This window comes from Desmodus rotundus, chromosome 7, assembly GCF_022682495.2.
Source record: "Desmodus rotundus isolate HL8 chromosome 7, HLdesRot8A.1, whole genome shotgun sequence".
NCBI lineage: Eukaryota > Metazoa > Chordata > Mammalia > Chiroptera > Phyllostomidae > Desmodus > Desmodus rotundus.
In genome coordinates, this window is record NC_071393.1 from 15,202,015 (window position 1) to 15,222,630 (window position 20,616).

At 53.0% G+C, this 20,616-nt stretch overlaps 2 protein-coding genes and 1 long non-coding RNA gene across 3 annotated transcripts; 2 read left to right on the forward strand and 1 right to left on the reverse strand.

The window, feature by feature from the left end:
• Window positions 1-1,948: 1,948 nt before the first annotated feature.
• SEC14L3 (SEC14 like lipid binding 3) lies at window positions 1,949-10,941 on the forward strand. The gene is made up of 12 exons (XM_024566886.4): window positions 1,949-2,101; window positions 3,575-3,650; window positions 3,911-3,954; window positions 4,084-4,143; window positions 5,108-5,296; window positions 6,021-6,116; window positions 6,733-6,793; window positions 7,910-7,993; window positions 8,310-8,416; window positions 8,786-8,925; window positions 9,026-9,195; window positions 10,017-10,941. Exons 1-12 carry the CDS (start codon window positions 2,048-2,050, stop codon window positions 10,136-10,138), a joined length of 1,203 nt encoding a protein of 400 aa, XP_024422654.1. The 5' UTR covers window positions 1,949-2,047; the 3' UTR covers window positions 10,139-10,941.
• Window positions 10,942-15,692: 4,751 nt separating this feature from the next.
• LOC123480388 (uncharacterized) lies at window positions 15,693-16,765 on the forward strand. The gene is made up of 3 exons (XR_006656380.2): window positions 15,693-15,813; window positions 16,030-16,151; window positions 16,677-16,765. It is a non-coding gene; the product is annotated as an uncharacterized lncRNA (long non-coding RNA).
• Window positions 16,690-20,011, reverse strand: MTFP1 (mitochondrial fission process 1). Its single transcript, XM_024567047.4, has 4 exons — window positions 19,700-20,011; window positions 18,817-18,944; window positions 18,181-18,413; window positions 16,690-17,296 (listed from the first exon to the last, which is right to left on the reverse strand). Exons 1-4 carry the CDS (start codon window positions 19,764-19,766, stop codon window positions 17,224-17,226), a joined length of 501 nt encoding a protein of 166 aa, XP_024422815.2. The 5' UTR covers window positions 19,767-20,011; the 3' UTR covers window positions 16,690-17,223.
• Window positions 20,012-20,616: the final 605 nt, after the last annotated feature.

Genomic DNA, 20,616 nt, shown 5'->3' on the forward strand with positions numbered 1-20,616 from the left:
ATTTAAAGTCAAATTGATCAGATTAAATTTCAATTCATTTGAAACTGGAGGCCCTCAGTCTCACTAACCACATTTCACACATGACTAGTGGCTACCAAGTTTGCCCAGTCGGACAGCCTTGATGTACAACATCCCCATCATCGCAGAAAGTTCTGGTGGATGATGATGATCGCTGCACACAGTAGGTGCTCTGTGCCTATTTGTAGTCTGGGTCAGGAAGAGCACTTAGGGGTATCTCTGAAGGCCCACAGCTCCTGGAAAGACCCCCAAAACCCCCTCCTGACCAACCCCTGAAGTCCCCAGAAGTACCTGGGGCACCTCACATGAGAGGGATTAGTGTGAGAAAGGAGACTGGTGAGAAAGCCTCAGGATTAGGGGCTAATGACAGAGCAGTGGTGGAACCCAATCTCTGCAGGCTGCCAGCCGGGCAGGAAGTGGGCATGGAGAACGGCTGAGGGTTTGCAGAAAGAGGCTGGAATGTGAAGTGGGGAGGGACGGGGTGTGGAGAGTTACCTAACTGCTCCTGAGTGTGCGCAGCAGGCGCCCCAGCCAGAATGGAGATCGCCAAAGCTGGCCCCTCCTTCTCCTCCTGGACCCAACTCTATCAGGGGCCCAGAGCAAGGGAGGTGTCCAGCACTAAGTCACATTGGCTGGCCTAAAGAGGCCTGAGATAGCCCAGAGGGGGGGACCCAGGATACCCTAGGGGTAGGGGACCTGGGGGACCCCTTGGGCAGAATGGATCACGCTAGCCCAGGGGTGGTTTCAGCCCCTGTGGTACCCTCAAACCTGGAAGATGTGGCCACACGGGCGTGCTGCGGTCTCAAGCAGATGCATTCCTGATTTCTCTATGGGCGGTAGTGGACGATGGGGTCGATGCTGTCTTGGAGCTTCTGACAGCTGGAGAACAATTCCTTAGGTGTGCATGACCCATGTCTCATTAGATCTTCCCTCCAACCACGTAAGGAGGGCAGGGCGAGTGTTGGCCCATGTCCCCATTCTATAAATGAGGCAAGTGACACTTGGAGATGTCATCTTAAAATGGAGGTCTTATGGGTGAGTGGGGCCAGGCCTTGCAGTCACTTCTAACGATATGTTATCAGGCATCGTGATGGAAATAAAAGGACAGGGGGACCTTCTGGGCTTTTCTCATCACCTGTCACAGATGGCGGGTGCCCCTCACTAATCAGGTGTTGAAAATACCAAGAAACACCTTTACCGTCCGAAGGCCGTCACCACGCTCCAGCTCTCCCTGAGGGCCCGGCAGATGTGGGATTCTGGACAAGCCCTCAGCAATGGAAAGACCGGGCTGCAGGGGGAGGGTGCTCAGCCCTTCCCCACACTGAAGGTGCAGGGCCAGCACTGCACGATGAAATTTGAAAGACACCAGGGAAAGCAGCATCGGCCCTTTGGGGAAAACAAACCTTCAGGAAGGCCATTTGAATTCTATTTTGCTGCCCCAGCCTGTGTCTTCTTTCATATGAATGCTTGTTGCAATACGACGTGAGCCTCCTTCCAAGACAGAGTGAATGAAATCTTTACTAAACTAACCAAGTCCCTGAGTCCTACCTGTCAGAGCTGGGTGGGTGGTGTCTTTCCCAGAGGCCTCCGTGTGGAGTCTCTTCTTTAGTGAGATGGAGAAACTGAGGCTCAAGGAGAAAGGGTGCTGTTTCCACTCCCCCAAGTTATCCCCCTTCTCCAGGACAGTGGCCCCTGGAGGCCTGGGAACACTGATGGGGATTCTGTAGGCCCTCAGCCTGGGCTCCCATGCGGTGGGAGGCCAGTCCCATTCTCTCCCAGCCTTCCCCACCTGGCAGGGGACCTCTTGCATGTCCTCACATGTCTGCCGTCCCCTCAGACCTGTTCCAGAGCCAAACACTGGACCTCACTTAATCCCAATTATGTAATGTGCCATTCAACAGTTGTCCAAGGAGGAGGCACCTGGAGCCACACCCAGGAGTGGGGGCAAAAGCCCAGCTGGATCAGAGCCACAGACTCAGCTTGGCCTCTGCCTGCAGTGGCCCCTACTCCTCCAGCCTCACCCAGCACCATGAGCGGCCGAGTCGGAGACCTGAGCCCCAAGCAGGCAGAGGGCCTAGCCAAGGTGAGAGCCCCTTTCCCTGGGGCGCCAAGGAAAGGGGCTGAGGGGCAGAAGACGGGTGGTGGCTGTACCTCTGCCTTACTTGATAGGCCCAGCGTGTCCTTGTGTCCTTGACATTGTCTCTTTGCTGTCACCTCTCCCAAGGTTAGGTCTCACAGTGTCCAGTGACCCTTCCAGGGAAGGGGCTCAGGAAACAGCAGCACTTTCAGTCAATAGTGTGGGTGACAGATCAAGCCTGACTTCTTCTCATGCAGGAGCCAGACCCAGACAGCTTTGTCTGAAAGCCGCCGCCCCACCTCCACCCCTGCCCCTCAGGTGGTCTGCCCTCTGGCTCTGGTCGCATTCCCCCTCAGGACCCCGAGAGATGACCTGTCTGTCTATAAGAGCCAGAGAGACAGAGCAGGGTGTGTCACCCCCACGGTCAGTCGGGATGAGGGCACACGATCCTTAACCAAGCTTTTGTAGAAAATGGGATAAGAAAAAAGGAAGGCGGAAGCCTTGGTGGGCTAGCACGTGGACGGAATGAAGAATGCAGTAGTCTCCCCGGTCCACGGCGTCGCTCTCCATGGTTTCAGTCACCCACTGTCAACAGCAGTCTGAAAACATGAAATGAAAAATTTCAGACATAAACGATACCTAGATTTTCAATTTCACACTGTCCTAAGCAGCGTGAGGAAATCTCCTGCCTTCCCGGTCTGTCCCTCCCTACGTGAGAATCATTTCTTTGTGCAGAGTGTCCACCTGCTGGCCACTTAGTAGACGGACGTCTCTGTTATCAGGCTGGTTATCAGAGAAAGAGAGAGACCACATTCACATAACTTTTATTAGAGGATATTGTTATAGTTGTTCTACTTTAGTGTTAGTTACTGTTGTTAATCTCTTACTGTGCCTAATTTATAAATTAAACTGTGCCATAGCTATGTAGGTATAGGAAAAACCATAAGACATATAAGGTTCAGTACTATTCATGGTTTCAGGCATCCACGGGGGGTCTTAGAATGTATCCTCTGTGAATAAGGGGGGGCTACTGTATATCCAGACTCCAGTCCACTCACCCACCCACTTATTCTTCCATCCACCCATCCTCCCACACCCACCCACCCATTTATCCATTCTTCCTTCTGACCATTCACCTACCAAACTCTCCTTTCTTCTACTCACCCACCCATCTCTCCTTTTCTCCATCCACTCATTCATTGTTTTCTCCTTTTTTTTCCACTCACCTACCCACTCATCCATCCATTCATTCTTCCTTCTATCCATTCACTCACCCATATATCCTTCCTTCTGTCCTACCTGTGCATCCACCCACCCATCCAATCACCTATGTTTCGTATTCACCTGCCTGCCCATCCTTCCGTCATCGTGGGCCAGGTGCACGTGGAAGAAAAGGAGGGTGGGGGCAAACTCATCTCACTGGGTCTGGGAGCCAAGGCTCCGTGAGAAAACCACTTTAACCAGCATCTCCCTTCCCAGTTCCGAGAAAATGTCCAGGACGTGTTGCCTGCCCTGCCCAACCCTGACGACTATTTCCTCCTGCGCTGGCTCCGAGGTGAGGGCAGCGGTGGGATCGCTCACGGTGAAGGGGCAGCAACAGGAGCCTGGTCCCAACTGCTTCAGACGACGGGCCCTCAGGCTCCAACCACATCACCTTGCTCCACATGTTTGGTCCAGGAGAGGAGAGGGCACAGGGAAGAGAAGTCCCTCCCAGGCCCCCAGTGCCCTCCATAGCTCCCACTGCCCAGGACCAGGACAAGGTGACCGCAAGGCAGTCTTTTCCCCACCTCATTCCTCCCTTCCCTGTTCCCACAGCTCGGAATTTCGACCTGCAGAAATCAGAGGCCATGCTCCGCAAGGTGAGACCCGTCCCCGCGGAGATTTGGGAGGGGGCTTCATAGGGGGCAGTGCATGCCCCCCGCCTCTGCTCCATCCCTTCCTCTGGGGTGCTGGAAGCCTGGTGGAGCCTTACCACTATCTTTCTCTAGTACATGGAGTTCCGGAAGACCATGGATATTGACCACATCCTCAACTGGGAGCCCCCAGAGGTGAGCCAACACCCCCCACCACACACACACCCCAATCTTCCACAGACATACCATTAAGTGGCCTCTGGGTCACTGGGGATGAAGGGCAGCCAGCCTGAGAAGCCTCTGGAACCCCCTGGGTCAGCAGGTACCTCTCCTGTAACAATATTGAACAGTTCCTGGGGGCTTATGAGGCCCAGGCCTGGGTTAAGGCTTTACCTGTGTAAGCTCATTTAATCTTCACAACCCTTGAGGTAGATACTATTGTCCCATTTTACAGATGAGGACACTGAGGCCCAGCAAAGATTAAGCGGCTTACGCAAAGGCCCACAGCCCTGAGGTGGGGCTGGGATTTGAGCTCAGGCCTGTCTGTCCCTGAGCCTGGCTCTTCACCACCTCAGTGAGCCTGTGCCCCTGCACCCTCACCCTGAGGGCCTTGCTCAAAGCATCCTGTCTGGGTGGGAAGGAAACTTATTCACCAAGGTGCTGGGAAGACAGTCCCACCACTGACATCGTAGGAAAGCAATGGTCAGTGGTCAGTTTTATTTATGGAGTATGAGTTCTAGGCCAGACTCTGTGCTTTGCCAACATGATCTTGGGGACTTACCCCAACAACCCCAGAAGGGAGGAACTATTCAAGCCATTTTACAGTAGAGGAAGTGGAATGGCGCCCAGAGAGGGGGCCCACTTGCTCAGGATGCACAGCCAGGCAGCAGCAGTGTCTGTATCTCTCCAAAAAGGGGCGTGGGAGACGTTGGAGGCGTAACTGAGGAGCCCAGAGGCCTCGGGCCAGGCCCTGCTGAGGCCTGGCTGTGCTGTGTGCCTGCTGTGAGCAAGGCCCTCCCTACAGGCCCGCAGTTTTCTCACCAGGACTGTAGCGCCGCCCTCCACGCTGTGTGTGGGCTCGGGGAACACAGGTCAGCCCGGTTTGGGGGTCTCCAGAGAGGTGCCTGATGCCAAAAGCCATGTATCTTCCCATGCCCAGGTGATCCAGAAATACATGCCTGGGGGCCTCTGTGGCTATGACCGTGATGGCTGCCCTGTCTGGTATGACATCATCGGGCCCCTGGACCCCAAGGGCCTGCTCTTCTCGGTCACCAAGCAGGACCTGCTCAAGACCAAGATGAGGGACTGCGAGCGCATCCTGCATGAGTGTGACCTGCAGACGGAGCGGGTGAGGCCCAGGCTGAGTGGGGCGGGCAGCTGGGGCCAGTGAGGCCACCAGGTGACATGGTCCCAGGAGTCGCACCCATTCCACTGTTATGGTCAGAGGGCTGTGGGGTCAAACACCAGCTCTGCCACTTCCCAGCCTTGAAAAGTCATCTCTCTGAGCCTGTTGCTTCACCTAGAAAATGAATAGTAATAAATGATGGTTGCAAAGATTAAATGAGATAATGCAAGTACATGGCCTAGCGTGCAGGGCCTAACGTATTTCTCAACTGTGCTAGTTATTGTTAGCCCTGCTGCATCTTTGCCCCTGCTCTTCCTTCTGTCTGAAACCCTACCCCCAGCATACACACCTGCCTGCCACACTTCCTCTGGCTTTCTCCACCTATGCTTAAGGTCTCAAACTTAAATGCCACTTTCTTGGTGGCCCCCTTATGGGTTAGCATGTGTTCCCACAGCTCCCATGCTGTCCCATCCCAGCCCATCTCAGGGCCACGGTGACCTGGTTGCCTGTCAGTCTCCCCAACCAGACAATGGATAGATGGGTGAATGGATGGGTCAGCTGATGAATAGATGGATAGATAATGTATTCAGTGTTTTTGATCACTCCTCTGAAGACAGAGCTGGGCACTGGGAGAAACCCTGAGGTGTCATGTGCTAGGGTCACCATGTCCCAAGTTCTGAGTCCGCACCCTGAACCTTGGAACCGGTCCTTGCTCTCATCCTTGCAGCTGGGGAAGAAGATTAATACCATTGTGATGATATTTGACTGCGAGGGCCTGGGACTGAAGCACTTCTGGAAACCGCTGGTGGAAGTGTACCAGGAGGTGAGGACAAAGCCCCAGAGCACCCCCGATTGCTTTAACAACCAGCTTGGCTTGCTGTGCCCTGGCTGCTCACTCATAGCCAAGATTAGGTACAAGTTGGTAGCCTCCCTGGGCCCATCATGTGCTTCAGTTCCATCATGTGCCTCACACCCACTGATATTGTTTCCTAGAAGACCCCACAGGCCTCAGGGACAACACTGTATTGAGACCGTAGAGGCCAGCTTCCCCCAAAGCCTCCCCAGTCCTGTCTTCCCTGCTCTGTGACTTGGACAAGTTTTGAGGGAGACTGATTGCCTGCATTTTAGAGAGATATTTAAGTGAACTGATATGTAAAGTGTATACACGGTGCTTGCAAATAGTGAACACTTAATAAACAGTATTCGTTATTATTACTATACTATCATTACTATAATTTTACTTTAAAATGATTAATATGGTGTGGTTGCAATGGGCTGAGGGGAGAGGTTCCCCTCTAGGGGCCAGTAGAGGAAATGGAAAGAAAGGAAACTCCACGGCTCTCCAGAGCTGTGAACCCTCCAGAAGGGAGATTGCAAAGGTGATGGGAGTAGAATAAGAGGAGGTGTGGGCTCTGATGGGGTCTTTCTTGGTTCCACAGTTCTTTAGCCTCCTTGAAGAGAATTATCCGGAGACCCTAAAGTTCATGTTCATTGTGAAAGGTGTGTGGCAAGTGACTTTACTTCCCTGTGCTTCTTTTTCCTCACCTGTACCCTGGGGATGATAATATTGCCTTCTTCCCTAGGTTGTAGCAAGAGAGGTTGATTGCTTGGCTGCATGCAAATCACTTAGAGTGCCTGGAACAGAGTGAGTGCTCCATAAATGGAAGCTTCTACGGTTGGCCTTGCTGCAAAAGGAGGCAGCTCCAACCGCAGCTGTTCCGGGAATCGCCCATCACTTTTCTGCCTCTTTGGTCTCTCCCTAAGCAAACTGCCTCTGACACTGGTGACTGGTGCAGCCCAGTCTGGCCTTTCTTGTCTGCTGACTCCTGGGCCACCAGTTGTCTTGTGTGTGTTCATCCTATTTTCCTTGCTGGGTTGTCCACCCCTTGAAGTCAGCGTCTTCTGATTCTCCATTTCTGTTGTATCTCTCACAGGCCTGGGGCCATGTAGATGCTCAATGGGTTTTTGGGTGGTTGTCATTTAGGGTGGGCAGATGGAAGGGTGGATGTGTGTTTGACGGGTGGCTGGTTAATTGGTTGGTTGATTGGTTTGCTGGTTGGATAGTTGTTAGTTTGGTTGGTTGATTGAGTGACTGGTTGGCATTTTGGTTAGCTGGTTGGTTGGTTGGTTGGTTGGTTGTATGAGTGGCAAGTTGGCAGATTGGTTAGTTGACTGGCTGGTCTGTTGTTTGGCTGGATCTTGGATGATTGGCTGTTGGTTATTTGAAAGGTTGACTGGCTGGAGAGGGTAGTTGGTGGGGCAGTTAATTGGTTGCTTAATTGGCTTATTGGTTTGCTGATTAGCTGATGTGTTCATTGGTTGCTTGGCTACTTGGTAGGTTGGCTAATTGGTTGGTAGGCAATTGGTGGGATAGTTAGAAAGTGAATTGATTTGCAATTTGTTGGCTGGTTGGTTGGTTTATACACTGGATCATTAAATGGTTGGTTAGTTGTTGCTTATTAGTTAACCAATTCGTTGATTGGTTTGTCAGGGGCAGAGCATTGAAATTTTCCAAGGTAATTCATGATTCTTCCATATTGTTGGCTATGACTGTTATGGAGAGAATGGCTCAATAGAATTATTTTCTCCCCATTATCTTTGCTTGTATCTTTCCAGCCACCAAACTCTTCCCCGTGGGCTACAACCTCATGAAGCCCTTCCTAAGTGAAGACACTCGCAGAAAAATTATAGTGTTGGGAAGTAAGTAGTTTGAGTTCCATTCCCTGAGTTCTGTGCATGAGCTTTGGAGTGAGGTTGGTCTATCACCTATCCAGAGATCCACACATCCCCTGCAGTCAGAGGCTCCTCCGTCTCAAAGGTGAGGTGGGTCTTACATTGTAAAGTCTATCCAGTTGCCTCTGCCTTATTCCCTATCTCTGGTGACTAAGGCTTTCACACCTTCTTCCTTATTGGTTTCAGTTGGTTACCAGTCAACCTCTGGGCCTCATATGGGAATGGGACTGCTGACAGGTTTCCTTCATGCCTGATAACTGCCCTTCAACCCTTCTGCCCCCAGACAACTGGAAAGAAGGTTTGCTGAAACACATCAGTCCTGAGGAACTGCCTGCCCATTTTGGGGGGACCCTGACTGACCCAGATGGGAACCCCAAATGTTTAACTAAGGTACAAAGAGCCCCAAGACAGGGAAGGGGAGAGGGGTGGAGCCTTTCTTACTCACTCATTCTACAAATGATTATGGAGAGACACCTGTGAGCTCAGCCCTGCCCCCACAGGGCTCTCAGCAGCTGTGCAGGCAAACAAGGACTAAGAAAATTTTGGCTTAGAGGAATGAGCTGGAAAAGGAAGTTTCCAGAGAAGGCCCTGACCCAACCTGGAGGGTCAAGGGGTGGGGAGGGATGGAGTGGGGTAGCACAGGATGAGCAAGATACTTCCAGGAAATGGTGAGAGCATTTCAGGTAGATGAAGCGGCATGAACAATGCAATAGCTGGAAGAGGGGAGCAAGCCCATCCCATCCCATCCCGTGCCTGCAGATCAACTATGGTGGGGAGATCCCCAAGTCCATGTACGTGCGGGACCAGGTGAAGACTCAGTATGAGCACTCAGTGCAGATCAGCCGCGGCTCCTCGCACCAAGTGGAGTACGAGATCCTGTTCCCAGGTTGTGTCCTCAGGTAGGGACAGGCCACCGACCCATGCCTGGCTGGGTAATAGACTCTCAGGGACCCATCAGACTGAGCAGTAACCTGTCCCTGTCCTCCCACCCACACATAGGTGGCAGTTTTCATCTGACGGTGCAGATATCGGCTTTGGGGTTTTCCTGAAGACCAAGATGGGGGAGCGGCAGCGAGCAGGGGATATGACAGAGGTTCTGCCCAGTCAGCGCTATAACGCCCACATGGTACCTGAGGACGGGAGCCTCACTTGCTCAGAAGCTGGCGTCTGTAAGTCTGCCCCAGCTGGGACCCAGCTCCGAAAGCTGAAGTCACCTATCCCACAGTTTAGAGGAGCAGTGACCCCCCCCACCACCACCCAGGTACACACAGCCTGGGTTAGTGCCATTCATTCATAAGGCTGCTCATTTGGTCCACACTCATGAGCACCTACTGTGCACCAAGAGCCAGAGACCCACAGGCCCTGAAAGGGTTCAGAGCCCTTGAACCACAGGACACAGGCTAGGGATGATAGGGTATATGCAACTCTCCCTAGGAGGAAACTGGGGCTCTGAGAAGTAAGTCAGCTTGCCCAGAGCCACACATCTGAGTGTGGGGCCAGGGTCCCACCTCAGCCTTGTGGTCGCTGTGTAATCTTAGGCAAAAGTCTTTGCAATCTGGGTCCTTGGTTTGCTCACCTGTGAAGCAGAGATTACAACCTCTTCTTCTCGGGGTGCCTTTGGGGAGGCAGAGGACATGCACAGGCCTGGCCTAGCACCCCATTTCATCTAAGGGAGCTTGGAAGCCTCTGACATCCCCAGATTTTCCTCTTCCAATCCCATCATGCAAGTGTCATGCAGTGGCCATTGTTCTCGTTGCCAGTTTATGCAACTAGAACCAGCCTGAACGTGTGCCCGGAGGCCAGTGTCTGTTTACAGGCCCTACTCAGGGGTGGCAGTTCCCATGGGGAAGAAAACAGTAGTGGTAGGAACTTGGCTCAGCTTGGCAAACACAGCAGGTGGGAACACAGCCTGTCCTCCTCCAATTATGGGTCAGGGACACAGGGAGTATAAAGCAGTGCCAGCTACTTGTCTGTCCATCTGTCCCTCCAGATGTCCTGCGCTTTGACAACACCTATAGCTTTGTCCACACCAAGAAGATCAGCTTCACAGTGGAGGTACTTCTCCCGGACGAGGGCATGCAGAAATACGACCAGGAGCTCACCCCTGTCTAGGCCACTGCCTCAGTTATCAGAGACCCCTGACCCTCTACTTTCTTTCTATATAGTCTACCCTCCCAGAAGAAACTGATCATTAGTTCTCCTGACTCGGACATTAATGAGTAGTTGAGAAGGAGCTGCTTTGGGAAAGACTCATATGCTGTGGTTGGATAAGGAAAGGTAGGAGAGGCACAGCCTTGGAGGGTGCCAATGTTGCAGAAAAGGAAGAAGCAAAGGTAAAAGCAAGAAGTAGATATCACTGAAACCTAAGAAATAGGAAAGTAAATCTACCCTCTGCCCTCACTTTTCTTGAGGCAGTTGAATTCCTTCCCTAAGAAGTATGAGCAATTTGGATTGGAGATGTATCTATTTTTTTTACATCTAGTCCTTATATCGTCGGTTTACATAAAGAGTAGAAGTTTTTTAAAAAGGTACATCTTCATAGGTATCCTTGTGAAGTTGAATAGAGGTAGGGAGCAGCTAATTCACAGATGTGCGTGGCAGGAAGGAGCCCTCCGGGGCAGATTTCAGCACCTTGGACAGGAACAGAGTCCTGGAGGGGATGAACTCTCCTGGAGAGACTCAGGCAATCAGCCCCCAGATTTCTGGCAGTGGCTGCCCCCCTGGGTAGGTAAGAGATGCTTCCATTAAGGCTCTACCTAACTCAGGGTGCACAGCTTCCCCCACCCATTTCTCCCACATTCATTTCTTTTCCTTGGAACATACAGCGTATGATTTAAGCAATTAAAGAAACTCCTGGAAGCAAAGGAAGTCATATCTGGCTCTAGCAGCTGCCTGGCGATAATAATAAAATATCACAGCTATCATTCGGTGAGTGCTCTCTGTGTGCCACACACGCTGCCAAGTGCTTTATGAGTTTAGCTCATTTTCACGCCTCATGCCTCACTGGAGGCCATTCATCATGGCCACCTTATGGATAAGGAAACTGGGGCTCAGAGAAGTGAAGTCACACATCCAACTTCACACAGCTGTTAAGTAGTAGATCGGAAAACCCAAGGGTTTTGTGTGTGTTGTTTTTTCTTTACTCAAAAGACATTGTTTTTAATTTTCCCATGATAGCATTTCCCTAAGGCCCTACTTTTACAAAGAAGGAGAAGAAGAATGACTTGTTTGTACTAGATGTCACCCTCTCCAATCCCAGTGTGTGGGTGGAAGAGGTGTTATGCCCATTGCGCAGCTAGAGCAATGGGGACACACGATGCTGAAGCCAGTTGTCCAAGGAAACTCACAGAAGAGTAGGCAGGGCTTGTGCTTCAAAGCCCAGCATCCTGCCCCTCTTCACATGACCCTGGAAAGCACAACCCCTTAACACTCACCTGAACTCTGTGCCTGGGGGAGACACCAGGGCTTTCAGGACTTTCTTGCTGCAAGTTAGGGACACAGAGATGCTGGCTTGAGCCCCAGGTCTTGATACAACTCTTGGATTCACAGGGGTGGTGAGTCCAGCTCTTGCAGTAGCCTAGGCCAGGGCGGGTGGGGTGAGTTATCCTCCAGGAGGCTCACCCGGTACATGCTTGGCAGGGGGAGGCTCAGCTCAGAGGCAGGGAGAGCAGGGGGAGGATCCTCACTCACCACGCCTGCTTCCAAGGGAGCCCCATTGCCCAGACTTTACCTAACAGCAAGACCACAGTACCCATGGAAGCCCCCATAAGAAAAACATTGCCTGCCACCCACAAGCCTCCTTAAATTGGCCCAGAGGAGGCTGGGGAAGAAATAACACTTACCTGGAGCCCACAGGTGAGTCTAGGGCATGGCTGAGCTGGGCCCAGGCCACATACTTCCCCATTCCCCACTGTGACCCCCACCTGCCTGCAACACCTCCTGACTTTACAAAAGGCTCCAAAGTCCTCCTCACTCACATAGGATTTAATAAGGATAGTACTAGTTGTTGCCGATGGAAGGCTCACTGCACAGGGGACCTAATTTTTTCATCCGTAGGATGACAATGGTGGCATTATCACAGGCTCTTATGGAGGTTGCATAACATCATGCTTATCAAAGTGCCTGGCACAGAATAAGAACCCCATTCATGTGCTCTGTGGGTGTTATTTCATAACTCTTGTCCATGGGAGGGAGGGCGTGATGGTGGAGGGTGCTGTACAGCAAGATGGTTCTGTCTGGGAGAGGATGCCGAAGAGGGTTCACAAAGCAGGTACCATGCGAGCTGACCTGGAAGGCTGGAGACAGAGGGGAGTGGGTGTGGAGAGGGCATTCCTGGCAGACGGCACGGCCTGAGCAAAGGCACGGAGGCTGGATGTGCTGGGCACAGGCAGGGAACAGCGAGGGGTCAGTGGAAGCAAGGACATGGGTGCAGGGATGTGCTGTGGTGAGAGGCGAGCCTGCAAGGCCCAGGGGCTGTGAATGCCAGGCCGAGGTGTTCAGATGGGATCCTGGGGGCTGTCGGGAGTCAGGGAAGGCATCAGAACACTTGGGGAGATGCCAAGTGTTCAGCCACTGGCATGATCAAACCAGAAGGATGTTCTTTTATGCGTTGGACATTGAAAGAGATCCCAAGATTTTAGTTTGCACAAGTAAGACCGTGATGATCGTCCTCAGGTGTACATCTCATAATCATCCAATTATTTCCTCTGAATAAATTCTTTGAGATGGAATTCCTGAACCATGTAATTGGCATACTTGATATCTGGGTTTGCCCTCAGATGGAACAGTTCAATCGTTCACCATTGAGGTGACACCTCTTGCCTCATTAAGAATAGCCAGTGTTTGTGGAGCTCCCTCTGTGAGTCCCCTGCTCTGGCTGAATGGCTTGTGAGCCCTTTCTCCTGTAGTCCTCACAGCAGGTTCAGGAGGTCAGCACAGAGAGTTGGACTTGAGGAAACCAGGGCTCAGAGAGACCAGGCAACTTGCCCGTGGTCACGCAGCCTGTGAGTCGGCTCTGTCCCTGACTGTGCAGAGAGCTGCGGGCTGAAGGCAGTAGTTAGGGAATCAGAACCGGGCTGGGGGAAAGTTGACGTGAGGTGATAGGAAGGTCAAGGGATGTCGGGTGTTTTGGGTGAGTTTGGGCCAGTGACTCCGAGTCCAGGAAACAAGGCCCTAACCATGATGTGGCTGCTTGGAGTGTATGAGCCACCACCCAGGAAGCACTTAGCACAGCACCTGGCGCAGTTCATTGATACTGTTCTCACTAACCCTAGGGGCAGTTTGAACCAGCCAACGTGGGCACATTGGGAGGTGCTGCCTCCTTGTGGTGATGCTGAGAATTGTGTGAAAGTGGCCACTGGGGGATCTAACTCTCAGCTTACTATAGGACAAAGATCTGGGGGTAGGAAAAGGCACATCCCCCCAATCCCAGCAGGGGTCTGCTGCATCCTCCCAGGCCATGCAGGAAGTTTGGGGTTGGAGGGACCCCAGAGGAGGCTTCCAAGCCAGCCCTAGGGATCAGAGGTTAACTTGAGGGGGTGAACTGAGGAAGGAGTGGGCTTTAGTCAGGAGGGTGGGTGCACCCACAGGAAAGGGTGGGAGAAAGCTGGAAGGGAGTGTCCCAATTGGAGGGAACAGTGTATGAGAAAGCCCAGTTAGGAGAACTGCCAGATCCAAGGAACCACAAAGGGAAGAATAGCTGAAATAAAAATTGGGGGTGGGGACCAAGGGCAGGTTGTCCAGATTATGAAGGGCTCTGCAAGCCACCATGAGGAGTCTGGACTCGGTTCTGAACTCTTTAAGAAGTGGCTGGTCAGATAAAGAAGCTTGGAATGGGGCAAGCCAGAGGCTGCTGCCCTCATCCAGGCCTGGAGGGGACAGATAGGACGTGCGGTGGCAAAGAAGTGGGGACAGAAGCTACTGGAGTGAGAGGGAGAAGCCAGGGAAGAGAGACAAGGGTCTGAACCCAAACATCAGGTGCTGGGGTAGCAGCCACAGGTGGGAGGAAACCTGGAGCAAGGGATCCAGACCAACAGGGGCTGCAGCCCAGGTCACTTTCCCTTCTCCCTCCCTGGCTGCATTGGGAGAGGGGAGAGCAGCCCAGGGCTGAGTCTTATCTGTGGCCCTTTGGGCTGTGAGGCCTCTGCCACGCCACCTGCCCTCTCTGAGCCTTAGAATATGGGGTCCAGAAAGGCAGATGGTGCTATGACCACCTCCTTGGGGAAGAGGAGGGCCAGGGCGGCGGTGTGCTGGTAAATGTTTGACCACCGGCTCCCCGGGGCGGGGGACCCTGATGCGTTGATTCCCGTGGTGTAAATACTCCCACCGTGGCCTGTTTCAAGCTACCCAAGTGAGGTCGGTGCATGGACTTGAGAAGCGATGTGCAGTAGCCCACTAATAACAGGGCATTTCCAGCAAACACACCAGAGACGTAGATAACCTCAAGAGCACAGACAATTGTAAAGTCTAGCAAAATAATTAGGAAGGAATAAGTTTTGAGCACTTACTACTTGTTTTTTGTTTTTTGGGTTTTTTTGCTTGTTTGTTTTTTATTGACAGATAATTGGCATATAACATTATACAGGGTCCAGCACAAATAATGCCCCTTTTTATTACAAAACCTTTTATCACAAAATCATAAGCATGTACCTCTGTAACGTAACAATAGCACACTCAGGCACACCACATGACATTTTAGGTGAAATGTTCAAATTAAAACTATAAACTATTACACCCATATTAGTGCCCTGCCAACTGCTACACTCAAGCTGACGTTACTTCTGCCGGGCCCTGTATAGTTTCAGCTGTATAACGTGATTTGATATTTGTATACAACTTGAAACGATCACTACAACGAGTCTAATTAACATCCATCACTACATGATTACGATTTTTTCTTGTGATGAGGACTTTTTACAATTCTTGTTTCTAATATATTTAAATCTGAGTGTATATTGTTTCATTTTTAATAATGGCTGTGCTTAGCCACCAGCTCACACAACTCCTGACCAAGTTAACAACGGGCTCTAGTGGCTCTAGCTCCGCACCCACTGGCCCACAGCAAGGGGATGTGGGAAGTGAACCTCCAGATGGACCCAGGTCTCCGGCATCCTGAAGATGGGATCTGCCCGAGGGGGTTGCTGGGTCTCTGAGCAAACATTTAGGAACAGAGAAGCACCTTGAGCCCAGCACCCCTCCGCAGGCCACGGGTTTGTCCGCCTGCTGTCCAGAAACCTCCCCTAATGTGCCCCTCCCTAGTCTCCCCAGTGGAGCAGGGAGTGGGGTAAGGTGTGTGTGTGTTTGGGGGCAGGCAGGGGGGAGTCTCTCCCTGCCACAGACTAGCTGAACAAAGACCTTATTCCCATCAGCCTGGCCTGAGAAGGCCTGCAAGCTCCTGGTATGAGCGCCTGTATGTGCTAGGCATCTGTACACGTGCGCCCCAGTAGTTCTTTATGGGGCAGGGCCACCTGTGGGGTGGCCAAGGCCAGAGGGGCCCATAGTAGGGCAGAGTTGAGGGGCAACAGAGGAGAGGGCAGAGGGGCTGCTTCTGAAGGAAACTCAAGGTTGGCCAAGAGGAAAGGATTTCCAGCTGAGGAATGTGGGGGGCGGGGAGAGGCTCTGAGGGCAGCTGATGGGGAGGTGCCTGAGGCTGAGAGCTTAGACTGTGCCCAAGAGCACAGAAGCCTGACTCTGGCCTGGGCAGCTTCCAGCTTTAGGGGGCACCCTGAGGGTGGAAGAGAGAAGTGAGCAAGGAATGCTGGCAGGACCCAGATGTCACAGGGATGCAGGTATGGGTGTGGCTCTGGGGGGAGATGGTGCTGAATTGGAAAGGGGTGTGGGAGGAGGCAGAGAGAAGGCTGAGGAGTGGGGGGGTGCTCAGAGCATTTAAGAGCCAGGGAAGCAGCTGGAAACTGGGCAGAGGAGGTCATGGGGAGCTTGGGAATGGGATCCTGCCAGTGTGGGAAGAGAAGGGCAGCACAGAAAGGCCCACCCCATCCCTTCAGGTACCCCAGCTCTGGGGCAGGCCACCAGACTCACCCAGCAGATGCAGACACCCCAACAGGAGGAGCCAAAACCCTGAATCCCAATCCTGTCTCACCAGCAGTGTCCCTCGGCCGCAGCCCCTGTAAGTCCCTGCCCAGGTGCAGGTGGTCTCTTGGGGGGTGGGGTTAGCCCACTGGGCTGTACCTGGGCTGTGAGGGGGAGGGCCAGGACCTTGGCCAGAACCGGTCTGTGCCTGGGTCAAACTTTCAAGGGGATGTGGGGAAGCAGATAAGTGGGGTGGGGGGCAGGCCCTGGGTCACTCCCTTTTCTCCAGGACTCTTGCGTCCCTTCATGGGAGTTCCATGTGATACTCATATGGGGACTGTCTTCATCTCAAGCACCTTCAAGCTCAGGTGCCCAACAGGCTCCCCTCCCAAAGGCGTGGGTGCTTAAGGAGACTCACAGGAAGAGGGCAATGCCTTCCTTGAGAGAGGCTGCAGCACTAAGGGTGGACACCCAGGCATCTGCAGGGGAGCCCTGGTGGACAGGGAAGGACCAGAAGGCCCAGTGTTGGCCACTGTGAGCGACACCTGGCCTGAGGAGTCAGCCTCCATCCCTGAGGGCCCTCAGTCCTGCTCTCCACCACATCCCTGCTCATCCCCAACAGAAAAGAAGACAACTCAACTTCTTGAGGATTTATTGGACTGGGGCTGTCCCGCCTTTCAGGCCCCAGCAGCCCCTGCTCTAGAGATGGGCTGGCCAGAGGATCAGTCGTCAGGGTCCCCGCTACTGCACACCTGCGTTCTCCCAGTGCCTGCTGCTCCTCTGTCCAGCCACGCTGCCACGGGGTGACTTAGCTGAGCTTCTGGGAGTCCTGAGTCCCCAGTTTGCCAAGTGATCCTGGCCATATTCCTTATCCTCCATGGGAGGATGTTACTTTCCTGGCAAAAGGCAGGGCTGGGCCCACCCAGGGTCCTTTCCTTCTCAGTATCATGGATTCCATGGAGGCAGACTGGGTTCGGGTCCTGCACCTGTCTGAGTCGCTACGGCTGCTGCTCCTTGAGGCCTTTGTCTCCGTTTTCATCCAGCTCAAACCCACTCAGGTGCCAGGGCCTTGGACCCCAGGGAGCCAAGCATCACATCCCCTGGCAGGAGGAGGAGGTTGGAACAAAGCAGGGAGTGGGTGAACCCCCAGGCCAGGTACCACGGTGGGATCAGGAGGAGCTGGTCTTCTCCAATGAGGGGTAGAGCTTGCGCAGGCTGGAGTCCAGGAGGAAGTCCACTGACCTGCGGGACAATGAAGGGTGATGAGCAGGTGACCAAGGGGTGCTAATGGAGGAATGGGAGGCAGGAGGTCAGGGCTGAGGAAGGGACTCTCCAGATACAGGGCACAAGTGCCATCCAAGTGACAGCTATCACATTCTTCTTTATTCCGTTGGGATAACTGAGGCACAGAGAGGGTAAAAGACTCACTCAGGGCCTCAGGGTCAACTATGTTCCCTTAGAGAAAGACTCCTCCTCCCACTCCATATTGGTCTGGCCCCGTCTATGGTGTTAAGAGCAGGCACATGACCCAAGCCTGACCAATCGGAAAAGTGAAACTGGCTCAAGGGTGAGCACCCAGTCTACAATGGGCCAATGACAGCCTTCCCTGGGATTTTTGCTGTCACTATTAAGAAGATTCCTATGGGGTTTGCTAAGACGGTGGGATGGGAGATGGTTGGAAAGGGCCATCTCTGCTCCTATGAGGGGAAAGTGAATAAAGCCAACATGGGGTGGGGCAGAGAAAAGGGTAGTAGGGTGAGGAGACCCAGACCCCTAATGACATCATTTGGGTGCCTAGATTCAGCCATGCCTGAAAGTAGCATAACAAGTTTTCAGTTTCACAAAACAATTCTGTCAATAAAACCCTCCAGGGTGCACCTGCTCTAGCCTGCTTTGGTTGTTTTATAATCCTAAGTTGTTTTTTTTTCTGGGAATTTACTTGTCCTGTATCCTATACCCTCCAGGCAACCCCTGCCTTTACTACCAAAGTACCTGCCAGCTCAGAGCTGAGTGCCAGCCCTGCCTCTGCCGCTATTGCTCTGTGCAAAGAGAGTACAGCCCACGCCTCTCAGGGCTCATTTCCACCCACGGAGTGAATGATCCCTCAGGCTGGAAGCAGCACCCACCTGTCAATGGGGTGGATGATGACGGGGATGACCAGCAGTCCCAGTGCAGTGGTCGTCCACTTGCGGACGGCCAGAGGCCAACGGGTGGCAGTGCCCAGGATGTAGAGAGAGGCTGCACACACCCGGTTGATAGTGAAACCTGGGATGGCCACAGAGGCCAGAGCCTGCCACACGAAGGTGTCCACCACAGCCACGGTCACCCTGGTGCTGCGGCTTGCTCCAGGGCTTGGCACCTGCGGGGCACAAGAGAAACTCAACCGGGTAGGAGCAGAGTCAGGAAACCCTGTGGACAAGCGGCATGAGGCTGGACCAGGAAGAGGGAAGTGGGGGAGGGGCAGGGACAGACCACACTAGTATTGGGTTCTGGACTGTACCATATTTAGGGCTGGGGGTAGACTTGTCCACATCCAGGCCTAGGTTATAAACTATGTCACACACAGGCCTGGGGGTGGGGGGTTCCGAATCCTACAAACAGGACTGGGGTAGGGACTGCACCAGGTGAGGCTATAGGAACCGGACTGTTCACATGCTTTACCACAGTGATTTTATCAGTGATTTTATCACATGCAAGGCTGTGGACTAAACCATGAGGGGAATGGACTGGGGTGGAGTGTTGAGGGGCAGATTAACACTCACTTGGCCTGCCTTCTTTCCCTTGTCAATGGCATCAGCCAGCACGTAGGAGCTGGACACACCATAGCTCAGCCACACCACAGCTGCTGGCACCATGGAGCGGAAGGCCTCCCCAACCTCATTGGCGTAGCCTGGTCAGGAGAGGACATTTAATCCTGCAGCCTATGGATTGTTCCACAACGGGGCACTCCAGTGAGCTCGTTCGAATCCCAGCCTGCTAAACAGAAGCTGGATGACCTTAGACAAATGATTTTATCTCTCTGAGCCTGTTTCCCAGCCTATAAAATGGCACCCATGATACCCACCTCAACTTCAGGGCCATCATGGGAGAGCTGAGTACAGTCAGTGTTATCACTCACTCACTCCCCTTCCCAATCTGGATTCTAGAAGCATCTGAGCTAATGGGGGTACAGGCAGTGGCAGTGACTGACCAAGGGCAGCTCCAATGACCAGGCACTCGCCATGTGCCAGGCCTTTCTGCACCTTATCTCATTCTGCCCTTACAACCACCACCCCTTTTTGCCAAGGAGGAAACTGAGGCTCAGCCAGCCAGTGAAAAGCTGGGATAGGAGACCGGATACTCTGGCTCCACAACCACTGCCCGGGCATGCCAGAAAAGGCAACCTGCTCACTCCATTCCTCCAAGCAGGGTCCGAGCTTCCACTTGGGAGACAGGACCAGCAGAGACTCCAAGGACAGGACTCGGCTGACCACAGCTGGGTGACCTTTGGCAAATCCCTAGCCCTCTCTGAGCTCAATTTCTAGCCTGAGCAGAATAAAAACTAAGATCCTCCCACCTTCTCCGGGACCCGAACCGGAGTCCCCCGACCCCTGCTTCCCCAGCTACGTGCTGGGGCAGTCGCCGCGCCCCTAGCCCCGCTCTCACCCAAGTATCGCACCCACGTGTCCCGGAAAAGGTCGCTCTCGGAACCCCGCGGGGGTGACTCGGACATGGCGCTTCTGCTGCGGCCCCTGCCACTGCAGCTGGTTTTGCTGCCGCTGCCGCCTTAGCTTCCACTTGGCGATCCTGTCCAATGCCGCGGGACCGATTGAAGGTCCCAGATTGAAGGTCAGGTAGTGCTGTCCCCCACCAGCAGGGAGCGTCTGTAAATTCCCCCGCGCACAGAAGCCCCTCTCACAGCCTTGGGTTTTACTGATTCATTTCCTTCACGTTTTTTCGGGGGTTGAGAGGTTGGCACGATCCTCTTCCCAGGACTGACTGTAGTTTGAGAGCCAAGAGGCCGGCGTTCAAACGGTGTATGCTACACTTCACAGCTACACTTCACAGTTGTGTGACCTCAAGTTTCTGTACTTCTCCGAGCCTCACTTTATTTCTTTCTTAAAGGGGAGCGCGACATCGTTTACTCTTGGCATGATGATTATTACATGTCATCATTTATTGTGTTTATTAATGGCCAGACCTTTGGCCAAAGGCAAACAGCTACAGACTTTACCAGCTAAAGACTCTAGACAGGCTACCTCCTTAAACTCTCCCATCAGCCTGTGATCCTCCATTTTACAGACGGGGAAATCGAGGTACAGAAAAGATGGGTCACTTTCCCAGGTCATACAGCTGCCAAGTGGTGCAGCTGGGGCTGCCTTCAGCTCCTCTGCTCTTAAAACGAGCTCAGTAAATGAGCCTGGGGAGTGAATGGCGAGCACCCTAGCGAGGTGGATCCTTGGACTCTCAAGTCCCTTCCCGACAGATGCCATCTTAGATGAACAAGCACTGAGTCTAAACTGTATCGGTAAGCCCCTAAGAACCTCTCGGGGACAGGACCTTGAATGAATGAATGAATGAAC